The 26,541-nt window shown below is 40.1% G+C and overlaps 3 protein-coding genes across 4 annotated transcripts in view; 1 reads left to right on the plus strand and 2 right to left on the minus strand.

Annotated features, from left to right (window-relative positions):
• The window catches only part of LOC308082533 (AMP deaminase 2-like), a gene marked incomplete at its 5' end in the record, with an annotated part of 557,360 nt that overhangs the window by 434,434 nt on the left and 96,385 nt on the right, over positions 1–26,541 (minus strand). The window lies entirely within an intron of this gene.
• On the plus strand, positions 377–5,840 carry wdr77 (WD repeat domain 77). The gene is made up of 10 exons (XM_080424445.1): positions 377–776; positions 1,646–1,831; positions 2,081–2,222; positions 2,826–2,875; positions 3,108–3,178; positions 3,384–3,441; positions 3,657–3,728; positions 3,838–3,946; positions 4,033–4,101; positions 4,589–5,840. Exons 1-10 carry the CDS (start codon positions 668–670, stop codon positions 4,734–4,736), a joined length of 1,014 nt encoding a protein of 337 aa, XP_080280571.1. The 5' UTR covers positions 377–667; the 3' UTR covers positions 4,737–5,840.
• On the minus strand, positions 8,727–26,088 carry LOC308082603 (uncharacterized protein). Of its 2 annotated transcripts, XM_080424450.1 has the most exons (6): positions 25,849–26,088; positions 22,374–22,471; positions 13,927–13,970; positions 13,847–13,893; positions 9,811–12,076; positions 8,727–9,662 (listed from the first exon to the last, which is right to left on the minus strand). In XM_080424450.1, the coding sequence occupies exons 1-6, from the start codon at positions 25,925–25,927 to the stop codon at positions 9,563–9,565; spliced, it is 2,634 nt and encodes an 877-aa protein (XP_080280576.1). In that variant the 5' UTR covers positions 25,928–26,088; the 3' UTR covers positions 8,727–9,562. The 2 variants fall into 2 exon arrangements, with proteins under 2 accessions (XP_080280576.1, XP_080280575.1); XM_080424449.1 differs by having other exon boundaries at positions 13,847–13,970.

Consider the following 26,541-nt stretch of genomic DNA (forward strand, 5'->3'; position numbering starts at 1 on the left):
TTGGAAACATTTAAGTATATTTTTATACTAATACAGTAGGTAGATCGGCTATTTTCAAATTGTGGTTGCTGTGTGTTTGTAATAATAATCAAAATCTACAAAATAACTAGTAACTAGTAAGTTTTCATATTATTGTAGTAGAGTAAAAGTATGATATTTTCCTCTGAGATGTAGTGGAGTAGAAGTAAAAGTATTGAAAATTTTAAATACTGAAGAAAGTTTAAAAAAAAACTCAATATTGTACTTAAGTACAGTACTTGAGTAAATGTACTTGCGCAGTACCCAACACCCAACAGTGGGAGGCAGCAACACGCCGGATAGTCAAAATAAGAAGAAGAAGAGCTCTAAGCGGAAGTGTGTGTGTAGTCAAAGTCTGCTCCACATGTGTTGTTAGTGCATTCATTTTATAACACTTGTTTAAATGTCGATTAAGCTACCCGTTTAACTATCTGCATGGGAAAAGTATTCTATTGACTCTCCGGCAAATGTTCGCCGGTTTTTGTACCTTAATCAACAAGTCCTAAGATACCACGTTTTAATAATAACAGTGGTGTCCACAGTACAGTCATTACTTAGCTAAGGTTGCTTAGCATTGCAGAAGCAGAAGAAAACGCAGTGAAAGGTCTTGTTACTTTAAAACGCAAGGAAAGGTCTTTCTAAGTTCTGAATGAAAGGTGCTGTAAACACCGACATGATCAAGGAGAACCGCTGGAACATCCCTCCTAATGCTCCAGCATGCATGGAGAAGCATCTGGATGCGGTGCACTACAGAGAAGGTATTATTCTATATAATGTGCGTGTGGTCTTACTGGCTAGTTAAGTAAGAATGTCAATTTCATATAATGTAATGTGACTGGTTGTAGATAGGGTAACAGATAGGTGGGCACCTGTTAAATTGGCTTATTATTTCCAAAATGTTATATATATTTGGAATTTATTTTTGATTGAGTGATTGAAAACTTAGCAGTTTGCAGGAAAGTACAGTTCAATACAAGGTCTGCTAAGAGGATTTTAAACCCAAGAAAGCCTATGGCTTGTTTCCATTGGGGTACTTTGTACTCAATTCATCAAAACATTTAATGACAAATATACACTACAATGCAAAACATCATATAAATAGTTTGAAAACAAAAACAAAAATATGTACTGTAAACAGTAGCCCTGGTTCAGAGCGTTAGTTCCCTCTAACAACGCTCTGAACCAGGGCTAAGTAAACGGTAAACTTTTAAGTAAAGTATGCATGATTAGAACATGCTTAAACATTCGTCAATTAAGGTCTAATATTTCTGCAATTGCTTCAAAACCTGTATATCCAGTCATTTTAGGGCATAAACAAGAAGTTGAAGGATACAATTAAGTCCGATAATGATGTACCGTGCATGTTCACATCATATATACTTTACATTACTTAAGACTATTTTTCAAATATTTGATTTGGACAAAATAGACAATTTTACATCGAGGTGCCCAGATGTCCCTAGTGCCCACCTATGCTGTATCCGTAATGTTTCACAACCAAATAAGGTTTTCAAAATTAGCAGGTGGTCCCATAAAGCGTAGAAATTCCTGCAGCTGCTTATTATTAACCTATTTTTAAATGTGTGTTTATATGTATCTTTTTTTGTTTTCTCTCTTCCTTTTCTAGATGGCACCATGCTGCTCGCTGCTTCCAGTCTCAGTGGCAGGTGTTGGTTGGGATCTATTTGGATCTACAGTGATCCAGAGCAAGCTCCCAACGAAGGGTTTTGCAAAGCCGGTGTGCAGACGGAGTCTGGTGTCACAGATATCAAATGGTTGTCAGGAAAGGGTGTTCTGGTGACATCAGATTCAGGTGAGTTGAGTGGACATGCAATAATAATTATGTCAGTCACTTGACTCACTTCTCAATAGTTCCAACTGATATCATATCGTCGCTGTCAGGCGGAAACCTCATATGTCCAAAACTGTTAAGTAGCAAAAATTGCTTGAGCTTGTTGTAGATCGGCTATTTTTGCTACGTTGAAAAATGGAGATGCAAGGTTTCTGCCCGACTGCAACAATATTCAAATTGGTTTGTCCGTTGACTATGTTCACTATGCAGGTGCCTTGGAGCTATGGGAACTGGCAGAGGATGAGCGCCTGCTGGTTAATCGTTTCAGTAAATACGACCATGACCACATGGTCACCAGCGTGAGCCCCACAGCTGGGACAAGCGGTGCGGTCACTGGAAGCATGGACTGCAAGTGAGTTTTTGCACTAACACACACATGCCTCAGACTCAATGGCCATCGGCTCTGTGCATAACTGTAGGCCCCGGGGTTGCAGAAGAAGGTGGCATATCTATTTTCCTTTTTTCAGTTCATTTTTCCCATAGCTTGTTTCGTTGTTTGATGGCTTGGCAGCAAAACTGGAAACACACACACATGACACCTTCATATGTGTTTCTGGTTCAAATCTGCTGCCGAGCCAATCAAACGAAGCTATGAGAAAATGAACAGGAAACGGCAGGGCCGTGCAGAGAGCACTGAGGGGCCAGGTGCTCAAACCCACTAAAGGGCATATCTGCGCGCCGATTGTTGGGGTGGTCTTTTTGTGGGGGTCCCTCGAGCCATTTCACACCAGAAATGTATGCTATTGGAGCAAGATGTTCCACAATAACTTGGCCCATGTCATTGGACTGTAAAATAGGGGGCAACGGATGTTGGGCAGGCCACTCTATGTGAACCTTGGACTACAATTATGCACAGAGTCTATTCTAGTGTAGCAAATGTAACAGGGACTGTTTCGTACTCACTGGTATTGTGACTGTTCCTTCCTCATGGGGCACCTTCATTTTCTTCCTTCAGAATAAAAGTCTGGGATCTTACTGAGGAGACAGTGGTCAGCACATATGATGGTAAGAGGAAATATCCAAGAATCTAGATTTATAGATGACAGAAATAGAGATGATTTTTAATAAATTCCCTGATCTTGCTCCAGGTTGGAAAAGGGATATGCTTCTCTGTGTATCTGAATTGATTCATGAGGTTCATCCGTTTGTGAAAGCGAATAGAAAATTTGCATTTCTAATAGATGGCATGAATATAATAAATGTTATATATCATTGAAACTGAATGTCCTTTCTACAGCACACTCAAAGCCAGTCATTTCTGTGTCCTGCAGTCCAACAGAGGAGTCACTTTTCTTGTCCTGTGGCCAGGTAAGTTATGGATTTATAAAAGTTTGTCTTGTTTTTAAATTAATATTTGTCCTTAGCAACCCTTTTCCACGATTATTACTTAATACTTAGATTTGTCCTCAATGCTACACATATTTCCCTATACAGAAATAGTTTGTCAGTACTTGTGAAAGTACTGTAAGGATACTCTTATTCTATTCTAAACTATATTCCTTTCATTGTTTAGGATGGCCGTCTGTTGATTTGGGATAGGAGGAAGCCATCTAAACCAGCTTCAAAAATAGGTGAGCACTGCAGATTCAGCAGAACAACCTAATGGTCTCTGATATTTCATAAAAACGATGGTTAAAGTCTGATTGAATCTATGATTTTTCCACAACCTATTGGCTGTATGTAGAACAACAGGAACATATGTTTACATATTGTGCCAATAGTTTTTACAAGATTGTAGATTACAGATTGGAGCCTGGCGACCTAATATATGAACTTCTATTCTCAGATGTGCTGTCCCCCGGTTGCTGTACAACCTCTTTGGCTTGGCACCCTCACCTCAGGAGCACCATTGCTTATGGTAAGGACCACCTGTTTGTTAAGGACCACCTGTGGATAATGCATCGACCAAAGCGATTCAGTCCGGCAAGTCCTTACGCTGTGATTAATTTATGTTCCTTGTGGTTCAGGTGACGAGCTTGGCAGAGTGACGGTGAGGGACTTCCAGGGAACAGAACAAGCCCAGACAGAAGACATCCACTCCCGCAGCGTTAATGGCCTGGCTTTCTCTACACATGGGTAAGCCGTACTACCACACTTGAGTCTAAATGAATAGCCTCCATTTGCGGTCTTCAAAAACTAACGCCTTGTCCGTTCTGCCACAGCACCCCCTTGCTAGCGTCCATCAGTGATGACTGTACCCTTGCTGTGATGAATGCCGAGCTCAGAGAGATGTGAGTTTAACCCGATTCTACAAATGCCTTCTAAATCCTATAAACGTTTTCTGAAAAACGTATGTTTCTATGTCAGTGGTTCTCAAACTTTTCCATATCAAGGACACCCAAAATGATGTATTTGGCCGCGGACCCCCATCTCAAAATATTTTGTTCCAGGGACCCCCCGAAGCAAAGATTTGAGTTAAAAAAATTCGCTTTAAAATATACATATATTAAAAGATTTGCACAAATTTTCATGATTTTTCAAAAATAGCAGAGCTCGTAGCGCGGCACAAAGTGATGCGCTATGATCTTGTATATCTGCTATTTTTTAATAGCCAAAGTACAGTATATAATAATGGTTAAAGTGGTTAACTTGAACAAGTAACCAACATGCAGTACATCTGCATAGAAAAACTAGCCTCTATCGAAGAAAGAAATACAAATGTTTCTGTGCCAGTTCCCACTTACAAGACATATAACATGATATATTTTCCACATGTAGATACAGAGACAGGCGGCACCAGGACTTTGTCAAGGGTGTAAGCTGGCTCCAGGGGGGCTCGGACACCCTGACGACCGTGGGGTGGGATCACCAGGTATTGCACCACACAGTGGGACCGGCCACCGGAGAACCCACGTCCACGACTTAGACCCACCCAGCAGCCCTTCATAGACCACAGAAGTCTTGGATGTTAGACCCATGTTCCCTGGGTCACCGGAGTGTTTTCTTTTTATTTCCTTTTTTCATTCAAAACATCTTTTAACCCGCTTAGACCGGGAAAGTATCTGTGTCATTTTAGATTTCTTTGGCTATTAAAAAATAGCAGATATACAATCTCATAGCACGGCACCTATGAGCTTGTAGATCTGCATTTTTTTCCTAAAGTAGCAGATCTAAAAGCTCTTGCTACGAGCTTGTATATCTGCTATTTTTGAATAGGCCAAAGTATAAAATAATGGTTATAGCAAAAAAAAAAATTGTGTCACTAAAATGACACGGTATGTGTTCCCGGTAACAGTCATATAAGAACTGCGTTCCCAGAAAAAGAAGAAAAAAAACAAGTCTGTCGATTCGGTCAGGGAGGTGAATCTGTGTTGTTTATGTTATTTCGTTATATTTTATACAGCCTGTGTTCGGAGAACATTTTTATAATTCTGTGGCGGTACCCGGAACTGTTGTTGGAAACTACAGTAGGAAATCACAGTGAAGCACGTCGCACTCCGTCAAAAACATTTCTGAGTTGAAACAACTGAAAACTGACCGCTACTCTCCTACAGAAAGGAAAAAATCTTAATGCAACACGACATAATGCTGATTATGTGCGCCAGAGGCAGAAACATGTGTAATGGAGGATGTAGTTGTTATTTTTTTAAGCCTGAGAATTGTTGTCGATTTGTTGGTGGCCTTATCTTAAGGTCATTACACACCGGCGATTATGCGAATATACGCAAAATTCTGACTCGTTCCGAATAATTAAAAGACGCTTTTTCGCTTCGCTTTTTGGCTCCATGGAAGCTTGCATTGACTTTATAAGGTTTTTAAAAAAACGTATTATTCGCATGAAAAAAATCGCCCCCGGTGTGTAAGGAGCTTATCTCTTTGGATACATTTGTACCTTTTTCACCATCAGTTGATTGATGTTTCATATCCATATGGGTAAAATCGCTTGACTGATTCTTGTATTTTTGGAACACAGTTCTTAATTGACGTGATGTTTAGAATGGGATTTAGAATGGGGAAAAACGACTCAAAATCTAAAAAAAAAATGTGTGTAATGTGTTGTTGGTGTGTGAGAAAAGTGTAGAGTCAGACTGATGGCTCAGAACAAGTACCTAGTGAATACATATACACAACATAAAAAGGTGTTAAACATAAAATAAACTCATGAACATTATAGTTCAAGGTTTGTTATTGTAACCTTTTTGTGTACAGGTACATACTGTAAGTAAAACTTATTTTTGTTAGCTTCCTTCGGATATTGTAGCACCATTTGTCGTTAAAGAATCAAGACCAGGTCTAATAATGGCATGGCTTTCCTTGCGCATTCTGTAGCTGTGAAGTTACTAGGTTTGCAGTTTGTGAACAAAGCAATAGACCTTTTACACAACAGCCATTTTGACATGAAACAGTTGGTACTAAACAGTGTTTGATGCCAATTAATGTTCACACATACATGGGTTTGGTCTTTCTTTTTTTAACGTTTTTTCCTCTGTTTGAAAAGAAATCCCAACAGATTGGCTGGCTCCCGGACAATAGTGATCAGATTGTTATTTGATGAGACTGGGGAAGCCTGCAGTGGTTGTCTTGGACAATGGACAGGGCATGTCGTCAAAGCAGCTCAGTAACTGGGCAGTGTACAGGCTGTCTTAAGTTCAACAGGAAAAAAGGCCAATATGACACGAGCACATTTTTAATTAAAAACGCTAAAACGCAGCTGTCATTGCAAGATTGTCTATTGTCTTTAGTTACAGTAGATACCTCTATTTATACTATGCAAATCGAACAAAAAGAAATCTGAGAACCATGTGTATCAATGTCTTATTTTCCTTAATTCATGCGCTTGTCCACCAGCTCTCATTGAATTCAACGCATTCCGTCAGGGCTCTAGTTTGCCTCCCAGTGCGTAACGTATAACGTTATCTCTCCTTTACCATTTCATAGCATTGGCAAGGCTTGGAATGCGGTATATTCTCTTATTAAGGATCTTTGACTAAATGCAATCTGAATGAGTATCATTGATAACATCTGTGTGTTTACTTTACAATTTCATATGGCTGCTGTATAAAAGGTCTCGTCGTATAAAAGGTTTAATGCACTAACGCGTGATTGGCAGAGCAGCATCAGCTGATGTGTATATAGTGCTTGCCAAAGTGTCGTCACCACGGGGGGGGTGGCATAGCTGCAGACATACTGGTGGGGGTCAGTGTTAAGTCAACCTGTTTATCCCCCACCAAGATGTCCGCGCTACCAAATGACACTTGTTGACGACCCCTTCAGGATGTTTTGGTACGCACTATACACACACATGCTAATGTGAGCTTAACCTACATCTTAAAATGCAAACTAGAAACATTTCATTGTCGTACTGTAGTGGGAGAATTGCTTTCCTTCATCCTTTTGCATTGGAAAAGTTCCTGCTCTTGATTCTATTATGCTCCCTCATGTTCCCTCTGTTTTGATATCTCACACATGCATACCAACCCCAAGTGCACTATACTTGACTATATTTTGTCTCATTATACTACACTTTACTTTTGTCAACACAAATTCTGTCATTGGGTTTCATGTAGATGGCTCTTTTTCTTTTCTTTTTTTGGGGGGAGTGGTTTAAGGTGTTAGATTTTGCATCTGAATTTGCATCCAATAAAGTTCTTGTCTGTATATACAATATGCAGTAATATGATCATCTGTCACTTCTTGATTTGAAATGGGACCCCTTGTAAAAGAAAATCAGGGAAAGATTATTTTCCACTCTGACTTCTTTATGACCCATCCTACACACAAGCAGTCTGTTTTACTTCATATTTCACAGGTCAAATGGCATTGCTTCATATTTTTGTAACAATATTACATATAAATCTTTTTGTAATTATTCTTACACTATCAGCAATACAGTACAGTAGGCTATTTAGGTCGGGCAAGGAGGCCATGAAACGTGGCATGAACTGATTATTCACCATGTCACACTGGCTGAGTGGGTCAGGCTGCATTTCCACTAGCTCCTCTTTAGGCCAGTTTTTAAAAGGCCACTTCACTCATTATCAACCTAATACTCATAATATGGTAACATTTTTGTCTACTTTGTGTCTTAGAGGAGAGCTGTCCACAGCCCTCCTCTGAGACACGTGAGTAGACAAAAATGGTGCCATATTATGATGAGCGATTGGTTGAAAATGGGTGAAGTGGTCCTTTTAATTGCCGCCTCTTTGGGCCAGATCTCAACTGAAGAGGGTTGCATGGAATGTCAGCAGGGGGCAACATAACAGGAGAAGGGCTTGGGAGTGAGTCAAAATCTGCAGGTAAATAACTTTTCTAAGCTGTATTGTGAGCTTGCCGGGAGGCCAATAAGGAGGGAGTTGTAATAGTCAAGCTTTGAGATGACTGTGATTCCTGGATAAGGAGCTGGGCAGACTCCTGAGTGATGAAGGATCTGATCCATCATGTTGTAAAGTGTTTTGCTGCAATGTGTGCCTTGAAGGACAACACCCAGGCTCTTGATAGTTGGAACAGAAGCCACCAGTGAGGTGTCAATTGAAATGGTGAGATCATCCTGCAGGGGGCAGTGCATACCTGAGATATAGAGAAGCTCAGTCTTGTCCAGTTGAGTTTGAGGCGGTAGGAAGATTGTGTGTGCACACAAACAGTACACGAACAATATGAGCAGAAGCACAGCCTGAGATCCTCTGGCAGGACAATTCTGGTCATTCTAAAGTCTAAGCTGAAGACAAAGGGCAACCAGGCCCCTGGGTTTTGGAATGACCTGCCTGTGGAGATCAGGCTAGCAAGTTCAGTGTTTTCAATCACTTCTTAAAACACACTAAAACGGGATGTCGCCTTACTAACCTCCAATAGAACCCCCACAAATGATTTGGTCACAAATTATGAATTAACTGCTTCAATTTATTCAATAAAATATTCATTTAATTAAAGATCTGACTTTATTGTTGTATTAGAGTGTACAATATTATATTAGACAGACATACATACTGATACTTCATATAGTCACATTGCACAATCCTGACATTTCTCATAAATTTCATACTTTTTTTCATTAACAAAACTAATATGTACATCAAAACAACATGGTGTCGCTGATAAAATCTTCACTGCGAAATAGAAATTAAGCAAAAATTGAATTTTAAGAGCAATAAATATGAAAATCTATCCTAAGATTAAAATCTGGCACCCATCTGAATAACTCATCTAGGAAAGTCATCATGAAAGAAATCATTCATTTCCCATGGCCAAAGGAACGTACACGATGCAAAGGTAACAGTAAAATAATATTTTACAATTATGGCACCCATAATTACAGCATTAACCCTAACTATTCCTGTACTGAATACGATAGCTGTCTGTACAGCAAATGCAGAATAGTAACGCTTTGTAACAATATTTCGAACCCTTTTTCTACTGTTCTAAGTACTAAGTACAATGTAGTGTTTTTCAGTTCGTTTTAAACTTAAACCAATTTCTCATCTGTCAGTGATTAAAGAGCTGCTGCCAAGGAAAGCAGTTGAAAATGGTCTGCCAAATGTGACACTAGACTAGACACATGGATACAAAATATTTGTTATTTTTTTACAGAGTCCTTTGGAGTTTTAAGCAACATTATGTTGCATTATCCATAAATCAGAAGACCATTACTCTAACGCAATAATACCATCTTATTTGTGGAAAGGTTCCTGCTTCATATTTTAATGTTAAAATCAAATTTTATATGAAACTGTATATATGAATATAAAGCATAATTCCTCATGATGATTCCCCCTTACTAACAAGGGTGATGGGTTGTTTGGTTCCAGGTCGAACTGTAAATGTCATTCCAAATTGCTGCTTTGACTCTGGTCCATTGCTGAAAGGAAGAACAGATTTATGATTGTCAAAGCCTCAACAACAACAACAATACAACAACAACAACTACTCATCATCACCATCGCTGGCAGGCCATTAGGAATTAACTAATTCAGGCCGCGTTTATCTTCACCTATGAAGCCACTTACCTGGTGGCACCTTTTGATGAAGATTTCTCTTGAAGCTTTTTGGCAACTTTACTCTCCAACTCACGCATATCCAATCCTGTTGTTTTGCTGGGCATGGTGGAGGTCTTGTTCAAATGCAGGCCTGTTGTTTTGCTGGGTATGGTGGAAGTCTTGTTCTTTGGCGGGGCCTTAAGGACTGCAGGGACGTTCGTTTCTTCATCAGACAAGGGGTTACCCCAGTCACCATCACCGTTGGACTCCGGTTCACTCATGGGAGACATTTTATTTTCCATTTCTAACATCTTCTTTTGCAAGATACTTAGGAGCGTGGCTTGACTGGCTGAGAGAGAGGAGGTGGGTGATTGCGTAGGAGGCACCTTAGATTTGGTTAGGACCGGCAGCCTTGGTTTGATATCTGTTTCAGGAGGTGGGAGTTTTGGAGGTGCTGGGGGCTGAGGTTTTGGTAGAGGAGATGGACTTTTAGCAGGGGGAACGGGACTAGCAGTTGGTGGTGATGGTGCACTCGTCACTGGAGGGTCAGGTGCAGGGGTGCTGGGCCTGGGTGGAGTCTCCGCAGATGGACTTTTAGCATAGGGAATAGGACTGGCAGTTGGTGGTGATGGTGCACTCGTCACTGGCGGGTCCGGTGCTGGGAAGCTGGGTGGAGGCTCCACAGCCTCATCTAAATCATCAGCGTTGGCAAACTCTGGTGGGGGAGGCAGTAGTGGCATACATACCTCTTCTTCATTCTCCTGATCCGGTGCACTCTCAGATGGTGAAGAGCTTTGATCTGCACTCTGACGTTCGATAACTGGGCTGCTGGCAGGTGATGACTGAATGCCAGATACTCTGTTCAGAGCTAGCTTTGGAGATGATGTCCCTTTTTGGACCAACGCAGGGCTCCTGGGGCGTCCTGCAGTCGGGTTTGTTATTGTGGGCTCCGAAGAGACAACAGGCTTTGTATTTTCCAGAATTCTGCCTTGTGAGGCAAGAGAAGAGGACGAGGCAGCTCTGGGGATGACGACAAAAGAATTGGGATTCGAGGCAACGGGCTGGATGCTTGCAGTGGACTGCTCATTTGTTGCAGTGCTGTTTTCACGTGACAAAGAAGACCTGTGCTTGTCGCGCTCTTTAGCTGCCATTAGGAGAGACAGGGGTGTGGCTGCAGGCCCTTCTCGTACCCCACTGTGCTCACTTCCCTTCAGGTTACGCAGTTTACAATCTATTAAAGGACTGAATTGGCGGCCCTGACTTGGAGGTTTATCAAGTTCTGCCTGATTACTCTCTGAGTTGACGCGAGCAGCGGGCTGTTTCTGAAGCTTTGGTGAAACTTTAGGTGGAGTTGTTGAAACAGACTCAATGCTGGGCGGCCTCTTTGACAGGGAAGCAGGTTTTTGTGAGGGAAGGTTTTCTTGTGAGGTTGCCTTTGGAGATTTATCAAGCCCTGCTAGATTACTCTCTGAGTTGACGCGAGCAGCGGGCTGTTTCTGAAGCTTCGGTGAAACTTTGGGTGGAGTTCTCGCAACAGACTCGATGCTGGGCGGCCTCTTCGACAGGGAAGCCGGTTTTTGTGAGGGAAGGTTTGCTTGTAAGGTCGCCTTTAAGTCCTGTAGGTCCTTCTCCACAGATGAGGTTTTCCCATTGACCTGGACAGGCACCTGGACAGAGTTAAGAGACACAGAATCCTCCAGGACTAAGATGGGCTTGGGCCTCATCTCGCGGTCCGCATGCTCGGTCAGAACGGAGGTCTTCGCAACGCTGTAGAGCTTAGCTGTGTTCTGGGGGTTGAAGCTGGACGGCGTTGGACTCTGGACAGGGGGAGGCGGGGCGGGACATTGGGGCGGGCCGTCCATAGAGGGCATGGAAGACAACCTCACAGGCTTTGGAGGGGGGATCTTCGGAGCCTTGTGTTGCCGTTCAGCAGGGGACTGTGGTGGGGCAACTTTGGTCGGCGGAGTAGTAGAAGTAGGCAAAGATGATGTAGAGGCACTAGAGCAAGTTGAGGGAGGCTTCGGAGGGGCCATGGGCGGGGGTCTCAGGGAACTCAGGTCCTCGTCCTCCAAAGAAGGAGCCAGTGAAGGTGGTTTTGGAGGTGGCATGGATGGCGGCTGAATGCTTGCCAAGTCGAGATCGTCTAGATCACCCATGAAATCTGGCGGAGGAGGAATGATGTGGGCGGGTGGTGGTGGCGGCGCAACAGAAGGCGGAGGAGGAACCAGTATTTCTTCTTCTTCCACCAGGTCAGGCACAGATAGAGCTGATCCATTTGACCACCGATCTCCACTGACTATAGAACAAAAAGACACAAAAAAGTGTTGAGGTAATAAGCAGACCAGTGTTTATATGTACGGCACACAAGTGAATCAATATAACAAAGGTTCATCTTAGCTCATTTAAAAACATGAGCAGTGTTAAAACAATACTCCAAAACAGCTATTCATAATTCAAATGCAATGCCAGGCTTTCTTGTTTATGCTGTGACAAGAAGATATATCCATTCACCTAGCTGACCTGAACAACATAACATCTGCTAAACGAATTATCTATAAAAGTAAAATGTCTTAAAGAATGTATTGAGAGTATGAGATTTGCCCAAAACTTCTATGACATCAGAAGGGAGTTAAATGAGTTATAGTGTAAAGATGTTGTTAGATAACATTTGGCATAAACAGCAGCATTAGGAAGATGTGGAAGAACAGAAGGGTGTTGTTTTGTAATCACACAGATTCTAACAGTATACTAAAGAGTAATTATTAAATCAGCTTGTGCCTTGTGGCCTTCATGTGTGTTGTCTGTCTAGTGTTGTCTATTATAGGTTCTGCAATGTCCTGTTGTACTAATGTGAGTACAATGTGTCTGTACTTTGCTTTGCTGTGCTCATAATGCTATTTTATATTTGATCTATATGATTACTTTGATGACTTTTTATAGACATTGCATTATATTTCACTGTACAGTAAAATGTGCAAAATCCCCTGGGGTTGAACACTTATTGTGGGAATGGTAAGGCTATTGACATTGTCTTAATACAGTCCCACACAATTCATAGCCAATTATAAAGCATGACAATGCAAATGATTCCTATTCTTTTCTGTTTTCATGTTATATTTCCTCAAAATGCACTGCGAGTAATATGTTGCCTACTAGGTTTTGCCCAGATTTGTGAAATCATGAAACAATATAATATCACATTCTTTTCGATCTATGCGTTCACTCCCACAGTGTAAATATGCTTGGTATTTGTTATGGCTGCTTCAACACATTCAGAAATATATTGTGCAATAGCCTGGACAAACATTTACTTGCCCTATATTTTAACCCTTCATGGACACTCATTGCGATCTACAAGCTCACAATGCATCACAATGCGATGTGTTGTGAGCTTGTAGGTCGGCTATTTTTGCTATCTTTGGGGAATGTTGATACATGCCCAAAATCAGTGGTGTAAAAAGTACTCAAATTCTTTACTTAACTAAAAGTATCAATACTGCAATGTAAAAGTACTCTGTTACGTTAAGTAAAAGTCCGTTATTAAAAATGTACTTGCGTAAAAGTACAAAAGTATTAGTTTCAAAATGTACTTAAAGTACCAAAATCAGAAAGTACACATTACGCAGAATGCCGATCTACAAGCTCACAATGCGTCGCATCGCGACGCAATGTGAGCTTGTAGATCGGCTATTTTCAAATTGCCGAAATGTATATACGGCTGAAGTGGGTAATGCATGTTTGTATTAATAATCAAAATCGAAAAAAAGTAAGTTTTCAAATAACTGTAGAGGAGTAAAAGTTCAATATTTGCCTCTGTGATGTAGTGGAGTAGAGGTAAAAGTATTGGAAATTAAAAAAGTTAAATTGTACTTGAGTAAATGTATTTACTTTCCACCACTGCCCAAAATGGGGACGACAGGTTGAAACCGGTTAAACCGTGATCAAACAATCCGAGTCGACCTCAAACCAGACCAAATGCTTAACATGCTTTAAGGTGGTAAATAATTGAACTCTGGGCAAACACAAAAAAACAAATATTCAAAATAGTTTCATGACAGATTCTTACCCAAACCGTTGGTCTTTATTTCATTGTAAGCTGGAATGACAGGAACCGTGGGTGTTGGGACAGTGGGAATGACGGGGACTGTGGGTGTCGGGACTGCAAACCCTTGCAAAACCTCGGATGAGGACTGTGGGAAAAGAAAGAACAACATTCAGACATGATGATGACCTCTGAGATAGTCACAGGAAACGGAACGTGATATGAGAAGTAAGTAGGGGAGTGATGAGATAACCTCTGCATACCGTTCTTCAATAGTCAGGATTAGAGCCTGTGAAGTGAACAAACCTGTTTTCAACACGGCTGTGGCAACTTGCAGTGGTGTAAAGCAACTAAGTATAATTACTCAAGTGCTGTACTTGAGTACAATTTTGAGGATTTTTTTACTTTACTGGAGTATTTCCATTTTTCTATACTTTTACTTCTACTCCACTACATCTCAGAGGCAAATATTATACTTTTACTTCATTACAGTTATTTGAAAACTTTTAGTTACTAGTTTCTTTGTAGATTTAGATTATTATTGCAAAATAAATAAAAAAAATTAACCACTTCAGCCATATTTAAACGTTGGCTATTTGAATAGCCGATCTACAAGCTATTTAAATAGCCGATCTACAAGCTCACAACGCGTTGCGATGCAACACGTTGTGAGCTTGTAGATCTGCTATTTTCAAAGGATTTTTATACATTTTAGGCATTTGATAACTTGTGAAACGGGACATTCTGCATAAGGAGTACTTTTACTTTTGGTACTTTAAGTACATTTTGATACCAATGCTTTTGTACTTTTCCTCAAGTAAATTTTGAATTCCAGACTTTTACTTGTAAACAGACTATTTCTACAGTGCAGTCTTGATACTTTTACTTAAATAAAATATTGAATAAATGTGAGTACTTCTTCCACCTCTGTGGCAGTTGTAATGTCCCGTGAAACAAGGTTATCATGCGTAATACTGTTTTTGCACAACTGATACTAAAACTTAAAATGCATTGACTGCTATTAGTAGTTAGGTAGGGCTTGTTATTGCAAGAAATGTGGAAATCCAGTTAATCATGATATTCAGAAAAACAGCAAAGACATTTACAACAGTAGATATTAACGTTATGTACGGTAAAAGACGGTCTCATTTTTATTCTACACATTGTCTCTCTGGGAAAAAAATCAGTCAAAAGTGCCGTCCACTCCAAGAACAATAATAGTTATCGTTCTAGATATAAGTATGTCGTTTAAAAAAAAAATCTAAAGTCAAGTGCGTGACGGGGTCCACTCCACACCACATAGTGAGGGAAATATGTAACAAAAAAAGGCTCAGTTGTTCACTTCCGGCAGAAAGTGTGAAAATTTGCATATGGCATGTTTGAAGTATGCCGATTTCAAATTTTGCCGGATCCAAGCACTTTTCCCATGGGATCTGGTCGTAAAATGAGAATTAAAGATGGCCGCCAACGTTTTTGGTTCAATTAGGTTTTGTATTCCAATCTTTGACACCTCATCACTTTTTAATGTGAAACAAGTTTGTTTTGATGAAATCCAAATTGTAATGCAGCAATACTTTGACATTTTCAGTTTCTGTAGATTAATTTAGCAGATTACGGTCTGTTTTTATGGCAAATTTGATTGAAACCAGTGTTACTCCAAAGTGCTTCATCTGAGCCTCATGATGTTGGTGTCTCTACCTATGTTTTCAGGGGTATTCTTTCACATGAGATCATATTACTGGGTTCACACTTATTTAATATTTTTGTAGCAAAACTCATTCTTCAAAAATAGCATATTAGATGGTTGACAGTGCATGTAACGGACCTTCAGGAACTTCCAAATGATTCCCCAGATACCCATCGTGAATTTGTCAAGGGGAACTTTGTCATTGCACAAGTTCTCTGCTTTGGCACACGATCAGATGCATGAACAGCAGAACGCTATTGTGAAAGGTGATGGCGGAATTGTTGTAATTACTGAGAACTAGACCATACCCGGTGAAGGTTATTGCACGTCCTGTAGCGCGGTCCCCCCGCGGGTCCCCCCGCGGCACCCCCCACGGTCACCCCTCCCCACGGGCAACCCCCCCCCCCCCACGGGCAACCCCCCACACACCCCCCCGTCGCGGAACCCCCCGGGTCCCGTCGCAAACACACACACACACGCAACGTTTAGCGCGAGTCGTCTCGTGCGCGCACACACAGAGCCAGCGTGTGCGCACACACACGGGCACATGCGACGCATGCGCAGTTCGTACTGTACTGTAGGTACGGTACGGTACGGTACGGTACAGTACTGTACTGTACTGTACTGTACGTACTGTACTGTACGTACTGTACTGTACTGTACTGTACGGTCTGTACTGTACGTACTGTACTGTAATGTACTGTACTGTACTGTACTGTACTGTACTGTACTGTACGGTACGGTACTGTAATGTACTGTACGGTCTGGACTGTACTGTACTGTACTCTACTGTACTGTACTGTACTGTACTCTACTCTACTGTACTGTACTGTACTGTACTGTACGGTCTGTACTGTACTATACTCCACTGTACTGTACTGTACTCTACTGTACTGTACGGTACTGTACGGTACTGTACGGTACTGTACGGTACTGTACGGTCTGTACTGTACTGTACTCTACTGTACTCTACCATACTGTACGTACTGTACTGTACTGTACTGTACGTACTGTACTGTACTGTACTGTACCGTACCGTACGTACCGTAGACGTTCCTTGCAACACACAAACAGTTCCTTCCGTACATTGCACGAAAGTTGAATGAGGAGTCTGTGATGCGTGTTGATGTGGTGTGGGACACGTACAGAACGGATAGTCTCAAGGAAGGAACCAGGCTTGGTCGTGGCATCGGCATACCACTCCATGTGACTGAACAGACATCCGTGCCACGAAACTGGAGTAGCTTCCTTCGAGTAGATTCCAACAAAAAGACATTATTCTGCTGCTCTAGAAACAATGGTTGTTCCAGATGGGAAAACACTTCTCACAACCTATGAAGAAGCCCCCCTTCTGATGTTTCTCAACTTCAACCATGTACATACACATGAAGAGGCTGATTCGCGAATGTTGCTACATGCCTGGCACGCCTACCAGCGGGGGTACTCTGAAGAAAGTGAACGAGGCACGCAAGCAGCTATTTGCTCATGGAAATCGCAAAGTGGAAAATATTCCACCCACAAAGGAGGCACTTCGTCAACATGTGAAGAGAGCAGTATTTCAAGCTGGTCACATCTGGGGACAGTCCCAAATTGCCAACCCAGAGATTCCTTCACCTGCAGATTGGGGATGGGTGAAAAGTTAGGACGATGGCTGGTGTCCATTTTGGACGGTGATGGCAGAGGTGGCGTCTAAAGGGTGTCGAGAGCTGATCAAATGCATGTGTAAAAAACGGTGTGCTGGAAAATGCAAATGTTTTGCGGCTAATCTACCATGCACAGAACTATGTGTTTCTGTTCAGGACAATGCTTCCAAGAAGAACAGAGTAGGACAGATTAAATAAACAAGTTAATGAGAAATAAATGTAACGTCCTCCCGGTGGGGGCTCCTCACTGGCAGGTGAGTCAGTAGAATACAACAGCAGTGACAACACACTGTGTGTGGGGAGGAATCAATTGGCATAATGATATATATAACAATTCGATAAAAGGGTGTACCAAACTTTTCTCAGTTGATTCTTATGTGTTTTTTCCCGTAGAATCCATTTCTGCCATGTAAATTTTTGTATTGTGCATAATTAATTAGATAATTAGCATATTTGCAGCAAATATGCTAATTATCTAATTAATAAGTCAGACGCTTTGGTCTGACTTCTTGGATCCGGCAATTTTTGAATTCAGCGCCCAAAAATACCCCTAGGTGCAAAATTTCACACTTTCTGCCGGAAGTGAACAACTTTTTCACATATTTCTCCCACTAACAGCTCCTTTATAATGATGACAGTGGGGAACGATATCGTTTGGATCACTTTCAGAGTGATTTTATGAACGATAGGACCATAAACAGCCAATCAAAATCCAACCCAATTTACAGGGTGTCACATTCAACACTTCACTTTACATTCAACATGTTCACAGAACGTTATTGTTCTTCAGTGCGGTTATCTCTATTGTTATTGTTGGTGTGGAGTCTGTGGACAGCCCTAAACACCTTAAGATATTTTAATTTGCATTGGAGTTCATGCCCTAATGCTTAAACTACTGTAATCTTGAGCTTGTGAGTGTCATAGGTTTGATATAATATTACAGGTTCAGTAATGGCTTATGACTTGTGTCATACTCATGCATACTTCATTCACAAAGACAACACCTCTTATTCATCACCTCAACAGATGTTAAATGAAATGGGCACGGTTTATTATGACAAAGAAAAACCATGCTGTCACTTAGCTACACACACACACACACACACACACACACACACACACACACACACACACACACACACAGAGAGAGAGAGAGAGAAAGACTTGCTCCTACAGTATCACTGTCAACCAAAAATAAACACAGACAGTGTTGACATAATACCAGTCTAATAGGTAGAGCGTGGCACATGCCCTTTCTAAAAGGACAGGAAAACCACTGCAGCACTAGAACAAGCCTCGGCCAGAGTGACAGTCTTGAAATAAATCTGCTGAATCACTTTGTGCGGTCTAATAATGCCTCAATCAAATACACACTTACTTATTAAACTAATCTCAATCAAATGTGGATTAGCTGTAATGTTGTGGTTGGATCTGAATACAAAGAAGCCTCTATTAATCTCAATCACTGAATCACTCAGTCACTGAATGCATTTTAACCCTATAACAGGGCTGCAGCAGTTCATCAAACTAATCGATTTAATGGATTAAGTTGATTTGTTGATAATATATACACACATTTTTAATTCATTTTTTAGCTGGTGAAAGTTATAGTGCATAGGGTTGTGATATAAAATGTTAACTTCATCATATAAACACAATAATCATTGTTTCCTTAACATCATTGCCTGTCTTCCATCCTATCTCTAAGGGAAACTAAACATTTCAGTTGCTCAATTGAATACACAGTACAGTTGCTATACACACAACAACAGACATAAAGGACATCCTATGTTGTTTGTACGGTACAGAATATACATGGATCATAAAATCCCATAGGGTTGCAACAGTTCATCAGACTAATCAGTTTAATTCAATGTGATTTGTGGTTGCATTGATTCGTTTGATCAAAAAACGTGCTTCTCAATTATTCAATTAATTATAATGCAGCTTATCCGATAATTTCCAGATTTCTTCATCTATTCTGATGACAGACTGGCTCTGGCTCGACTACCAACTTGAACAATGACTTTGATTTTCAGTTGTGACACATTTAACTATTACAACCATACTAGTAGTCATGAAACATGCAAAAACACTCATGTGCACTGACAAATTAACCGCTTGAACCCTAGCATCCCCATTCTGGGGGGAACATTCGCAGAAAATTGCAGATCTATCAGCTTAAAGCTCGGCTATTTTCTGCACAGAAATAACAGAGGATCAAGAACGGAGGCAAATCATGTCCAGTTTACCAGTGGTGTAAAGTAACTAAGTACATTTACTCAAGTACTGTACGTAAGTACAATGTTGAGGTATTTGTAGTTTACTTGAGTATTTCCAATTTTCAGTACTTTTACTTCTACTCCACTACATCTCAGAGGCAAATATTGTACTTTTACTTTTACTTCTACTCCACTACATCTCAGAGGCAAATATTGTACTTTAACTTTACTACAGTAGTTACTTTGTAGATTTTGATTATTATTACAAAACATACATTAACCACTTTAGCCCTATATACATTTCGGCCATTTGAAAATAGCCGATCTACAAGCTCACAATGCGTCGCAAAAAGATTTTTATACATTGGAAAACTTGGAAATGGGACATTCTGCATAATGAGTACTTTCTACTTTTGGAACTTTAAGTACATTCGGATAAAAACTTTCGTACTTTTACTCAAGTAAATTTCTAATTCAGGACTTTTACTTGTAAGGGCACGACCACACCAAACTATGGCTGCCTGCTGATAAACTCATGTTGTGCGCAGCCGACTGTTTTTTGCAGCCAGCACATTCTAAGAAACAGAGTATCTTGCTGTGCATAATTTCTGTCCCATTAACCAGTGACGCACCTGTCACTCACTTTCAGGACCCTCCCTGTAGCCTTCGACTCACCCGATTGGACAGAGGGGGAAAAGCAGCATAGCCTTAGACAAGGTGCATAGAGCGCATAAACGCAAGGTGTGTGACTGTGTGTGACATGCGGAAAGATGCGCAAGACCATGAAACCACGCCATTCCCATTGAAAAGCATTCCGCCCCATAGGTAGAATCAAAGTGCGGTGTGGCTGTGCCCTAACAGAGTATTTCTACATTGCAGTATTGATACTTTTACTGACGTAAAACATTTGAGGAGTTTTTCCACCACTGAACTCTCGCCCATATGTCACACCTTGAATATGATATTGCTGCGTGGCGCCCTATCAAAGGCACCTTGCAGAGGCATGAACATTACACAACAGATTTACAGGTGTGGTTTGTGGTTCACTTTAATGTCATGTTGAGTTCTTGTTGCCTTGTGACTCACTTTCATCTGTCATGTGTGCCATGAGCTGTCCAACCCCACGTACTGCTGGGTGTGCCCGATCCAACACTGTATACGCAATAAATACTGACTGTTGATTTAACCACTTAAACCCACTAGTCTTAGTGAAACGGATCTGAGCTATACAGCAGTACTTGGACCACTTTTGGACGCATTGTGGGCTCTTAGATCTGCTATTTTTGGCTTATGTTCCCCTCAGAATATACGTAGATGCTGGGGTTCAAATTGTTAACCCCTGAGAATCATCTCTCTGGATGAGTTCACACTCTCAGTGTGAACCAGTGTTGATTTTGACAGTAGTTTTAGTCATAGTCTTTTGAATAAAATTCCATTTAGTTTTAGTCATATTTTAGTCATCTGAAATGTTTTAGTTTTTGTCTAGTTTTAGTCACTTTACTAAATATCATAAGATTTTAGTCGACTAAATTTACAGTTGATTTAGTCAACTAAAATGTATTTTGGCGGTGCCTTGATGGCATCGTAATGGCTGATTTTACGCTTGGTTGCATGCTGAAAATAGCCGATCTACTCGCCAGTGAAAAAAGGTAGTCGAAGAACATTCTTCGTCATAGTTTTAGTCGACGAAATCAACACTGGTGTGAACTCATCCATTTGTAACTCCAAGAGTGGACAAATGGAAACAAATGGACCCGTAAACCTTACGGTTCCATTTGTTTCCATTTGTGCACTCCCAGAGTTAAATGAACACTAAGGGTTTGACAGTGTATATATGTCCATGCCACAGAGGCCGGTCATACATGTAGAACACTCCCCACATCTGAGGTGTGGAAACCAGTTGAGAGATGCCTTTCAAGTCACACTGTATTCATTCCATTAATGTGAAAAGGAAACTCTACCTCACACGCCCACCTCAATATTTAAACACATACGAGGCAGACTGGCACATGACACTTTGCATATCAAGACAGCAAACTCAAACACATGCACATGGGACAGCTGTGTATAGATATACACACATACTGCAGACTTTGCTATTTTTTCTTATTATTATTGCTATTCTTTATTATTTCTTTGTTATTGTTGTGATGGGTGCTACATGTTGAAGAACCTAAATCAAATAATTGTATTCCTGTGTACTCGTTAAGATGGAACGATAAAAAACCTTTGAGTCTTGAATCTACATCAATCACATATACTGTAATTTCTATTGGTGGTACAGCCTGAAAAGTCCATCTTCACCTCAAGGCGGTATTTTCTTTGCATGCTCATTGCTAAAAGACATTGTTGAAATTATGATGATGTTCTTAAGAGATTGTTATCTGAACAAAGCCCTCCATTTGAACCCTTGTTTCAGCAAATCGACTGCTCTGTTTGCTTCACAGAGGCACCTTCCAACAGCCTGCTGACTGCAAAAGTCTGCTGCTCAATGCATGGCATTTTTAGGGTAGCAGATCTTCAGAAAGGGATCTATGAAATCAAATCAAAGAAAAGGGTCCGCACACAAATTGTTAGACCTTCATCAGGACAACATCGTGTTTGTCCTGATGATTTAATAAAGAGCATCCTTTTTGAAAGTTCCAGACAGTGTGCGGGAGTCAGCGGGACCTCTTTCTTTGATTTGATATCATAGATCCCTTTCTGAACATTTTGACCTTCTTGGTTGTCCTACACACCTGTCACTAACCTTTGAGGTGCGCATCGGCCTTCTTTTAAAAGGGTAGCAGATCTGACATCAAAATGCATTCATTCAGCTGGTCCAATATCTAACTATTCCAATTCAGTTGTTTATTTTTAATTATTCTTAAATGTAGAGCTTTTGGACATGCCATTTTATCCCATTATTGGTATATATACAGTATTGTTAGCGTAAGCATTGACCAGTGTCTTCACTCTTCACTCGTATGCATCGGGATGATTTACTGAGTTATACTTACAATGTAATGTTTGACTGTGGGTCTGGACCGTACTTTGGCAGTGCCCGATTCAGGGATGGCTGATGAGTCCAGCACCAGCTCCACGTTGTCTTGGGTAACTGCAAATAAATGAATACATGTATATTAGTCTGTGTCAGGCTGCTGCTGGCCTAGTGAGAGAGCACCTCCTTTGCAGCAAGTTTACACAGTGGTGGAAGAAGTACTGAAATTATTTACTGAAGTAAAAGTATCAATATCACAATGTAGGAATACTCTGTTACAAGTAAAAGTCCGGTGTTAAAAACGTCCTTGCGCAAAAGTACAAAAGTGTTCTCATCAAAATATACTTAAAGTACCAAAAGTAAAAGTAATCATTATGCAGTATATGTCCGTATAAGTTCGTCATGTAAATATTTTGGGGGGAAATAGCAGTGGAGTAAAAAGCACAATATTTGTCTCTGAGATAGTAGTGGAGAAGTAAAAGTATTGAATATTGGAAATACTCCAGTAAAGTACCTCAAAGTATAAACTAAGTATATGTACTTAGTTACTTTACACCACTATACATACTTATGTGCACTTTTATTTTTTATTGTGCATTTATATTCTTGACAAGTTTAAGCTTGTCTTATTGGTTAGTAAATTACATGAATGCAAACTGTGGACCTGGTGTGCATTGTACTAGCTAGCACATCATGGCAAAACACAAGATCAAACAATATGGCCTGAAATGAATTGATTTAGAACAAACAATCATGAGGACAATAAAAAACTTCACTTTAAGCTGCCTGCTATAACATAATAGGATCCCAGTGGTGTAAAGTAACTAAGTACATGTACTCAAGTACTGTACTACTTAAGTACAATTTTTAGTTGCTTTTTACTTTACTAGAATATTTCCATATTTGCAATACTTTCACTTCTACTCCACTACATCTCAGAGGCAAATATTGTACTTTTACTCCACTACAATTATCTGAAAACTTTAGTTACTATTTACATTGTAGATATAAATTATTATATTATAAAACATACATTAACCACTTTAGCCCTGTTTTATACATAGGCTATTTGAAAATAGCAGATCTACAAGCTCACAACGCGTCGCGATGCGATGCAGTGTGAGCTTGTAGATCTGCTATTTTGAAACATTTCAGTACTTTTACTTTTGGTACCTTTACTTGTAACAGAGTATTTTTATATTGTGTTATTGATACTTTTACTTGAGTAAAATATCTGAGTACTTCTTCCACCACTGCAGGGTCCCAGGACCAGACCAGGTCTATGTAATTAGACTTTTCAACAGTGTTGAAAGACTTGGGCACCTGTCACCACCAACATGCAACATAACCCTCTATAACGACACTGTTCAATTGTTCCTTACTCATGAAAAGTTCTAGACTAGTAGAATAGACTAGTAATTGTGGGAAAAGTGGCTAATTAGATAATGTGCTGAAGGGGTGAATACTAATAATTCAGTCTCAATCAACCTAACTTATTATGAAGTAATTCTGTGCTTTTAAGTAGTTTTGTTGCTGACAGAAAACAAAAGCTTTCAGAATGAAATGGTCACTATTCTTACAGCTACTCTATCCAAATGAAAAATTGAACAAATTCGAAAACATTTAAAAGGATAGTGAGTGACTAACTTCTCAAAGACTATGGCTGTTGCTGGCTGCATTTGTATGTCGAATAATGATCGAGAAGTCCTTTCATTTCTGAATTATTATAACTATAGTTATTATTAGAATGTTTGCACCAAATTATTATAATTATATATTACTATAGGCCTATTGGGGATTTTAGGACCACATGTACAGTAGAACAGTTTAATTCTTGGGGAAATGGCCTATATATAATGGACATCATGCGTTTGGACTTCAGATCAAACTGGATTTTAAACACGTCCCCAAAAGGTGACATACAGTACCAGCAATGGTACTCATAAAGGCAATGTAACCAAGACAGTTCTACATTTAAACCCTCCAGGTAGAAAACACAAGGTTGGTAATCATATTAGAGAGTATAGTTACAGTATATGACTACTCTGCAATCAATCAAACTAAGGCTATATGTATTGATCTGTGAGAGCACACACACACACACACACACACACACACACACACACACACACACACACACACACACACACACACACACACTCGCACACGCACACGCACACGCACACCGCACACACACACACAATAAGAGTTGTATTAGCAGTCAGTCACGTGTTCCATGTCAAGCATCTTCCAATAGCAACAACACCATCAAGCAACATTGTTTAAACTGGATCATAAGCAATGGAAGCTGTCATATTCATTAGTATGCTGTATTGGAATTGTAATGCTGGAATTTGTGGTTGCTTCCATGTATCCCACAAAGAACAAGTGGGATTTAGATGTATTTTCTGTGATGTATCACAATACAGAACCTACATAAATGCTTATCCAAACTGAACGTATTAGATTGAAAATATGTGTGGTGTTTACCCAGTCCAGAAGGACCCAGTCTAAACAAAGGATCAATTTACATGTGGTGAATATACAAATATTTGAATATACAAATGTCACATAGGCTAGATCTGTTGAGTGTTTGCACAGCAGTTTCTCTATAGCCACATCATAGAATACACAAACAATCAGATCAACTTCAAAGGACAACAACAACACATTGTATCCTGTCTGTATGTCCTTCAAGGGTCAAACCAACCACACCTGGCTTTCTAGGGGTTCAATTCATACTAATCTAAATGATCACTATCTACCTGTAGGCCTGTGATTAAGTTAATGGATACAGGATAGGTGGGTGCTATAGGGACATCTGGGCACCTCGAAGTAAAATTGGCTATTTTGTCCAAAATGTAAAAAAATATATATATCAGAAAAATTGTCTTAAGTAATGTAAAGTAGGCTATACATGATGTGAACATGCACTGTAAATCATTATCAGACTTAATGTTATCCTTCAACTTTTAGTTTATGCCCCAAAATGACTGGATATACAGGTTTTGTAGCAATGTGTTGCAGTTGTAGAAATGTTTAAGCATGTTCTAATCATGTATACTTTACTTTACTTTAAAACATTTTCTAAATATATACATGTTTTAACATTTTGGACAAAATTGCCAATTTAGGTGGTGCCCACCTATCCTGTTACCAAGTCAACGTGTTTACACTTACAGTTTTGTATTGCAATAAATGGAAATGACAGCCCTTAATAAGATAACAACTGTTCATTCTCAAACGCTTTGACGTTGCATCGTAAGTTAACTCGGTCGTTAACTAACCTGACAGTCTGCCCATTTGGTGAAAGTCAACAGATTTAACTTAAAGGCCTTGTGTCGCCTCTAGAATCATTCTGTAACTTTATCTCGGGTTTCAAAAGTGCAAAGGTTGTTCACAAACTCTTCAGTGTAAACGGACTTTTAAAAAAAAAAGTGACTTATATATGCTCACGTTCCATAATTAAAGTTATATATAGGTCATCTACTCACCCATCTCCTTGACTTTCAAATTGGTGTCGTAAAGAGAATGGTTCTTTCGACCAAAAAAATGCAATGCTCCCTTTTTCATGATTATTGTTGTTTGACTTTGAGCAAAAGAATACGATGCTCCTTTAGATAGATATGTAGATTCAGCCACTTAGTTGAGCATTTTGTCCGGTGAGAATGCGTTTATTCCAGTGTAATAACCTGCGCTACTTCTACATTACAACAGGTGCATGTGTGCCAATCCTGCTGTGGAATGAAGTGTGTTCCAGTGATTTGGTGAAACATTTCGGGAAAGAGAAAATGTCGCTGTCCCCGCCTCCTCCTCTCCTTTTTCACTGATACACACCTTTAGCCATGGATACACGACGGCGGTCTTCTGTCACGGCCGTCATGGATGAACTTCAACCTGGTGTTTGCACTTTTTCTATTTATGGCCCGTACATCTACATGAACGTTCACATTTCAAATATAAAGTGCTTACCCCATCGCCACAGATGTTAAAATTATTCACGGGTCCTCAAAAGTACCAGTATATTCCGTATTGTTCAATAAAAAGCATTTTAATTTGATTGGTGGTTATTTTCTCATTCGAGTTATAATGTATCAGAGTGCAATACACCTCCCAACCGATAAGGTCGCGTCGTTGAAAGCATAATGGAGAAAACCGAAAAAAATGGCCACTAATCGGATTACAAT

This window comes from Gymnoscopelus braueri, assembly GCF_963280865.1.
Source record: "Gymnoscopelus braueri genome assembly, chromosome: 3".
Classification (NCBI taxonomy): Eukaryota; Metazoa; Chordata; class Actinopteri; order Myctophiformes; family Myctophidae; genus Gymnoscopelus; species Gymnoscopelus braueri.

What these genes read in the sequence shown, in the direction of transcription:
- wdr77 (XM_080424445.1), top strand. Translation starts at nt 668, where the DNA reads ATGAAAGGTGCTGTAAACACCGACATGATCAAGGAGAACCGCTGGAAC. An exon ending in AGTGGTCAGCACATATGATG is followed by an intron (nt 2,876 to 3,107) that starts GTAAGAGGAAAT and finishes TCCTTTCTACAG; the next exon opens with CACACTCAAAGCCAGTCATT. An exon ending in AATGCCGAGCTCAGAGAGAT is followed by an intron (nt 4,102 to 4,588) that starts GTGAGTTTAACC and finishes TTCCACATGTAG; the next exon opens with ATACAGAGACAGGCGGCACC.
- LOC308082603 (XM_080424449.1), bottom strand. Translation starts at nt 25,927, where the DNA reads ATGAAAAAGGGAGCATTGCATTTTTTTGGTCGAAAGAACCATTCTCTT. An exon ending in TTTGAAAGTCAAGGAGATGG is followed by an intron (nt 22,472 to 25,848) that starts GTGAGTAGATGA and finishes ATTTATTTGCAG; the next exon opens with TTACCCAAGACAACGTGGAG. An exon ending in AATAAAGACCAACGGTTTGG is followed by an intron (nt 12,077 to 13,846) that starts GTAAGAATCTGT and finishes TTTGTTCTATAG; the next exon opens with TCAGTGGAGATCGGTGGTCA.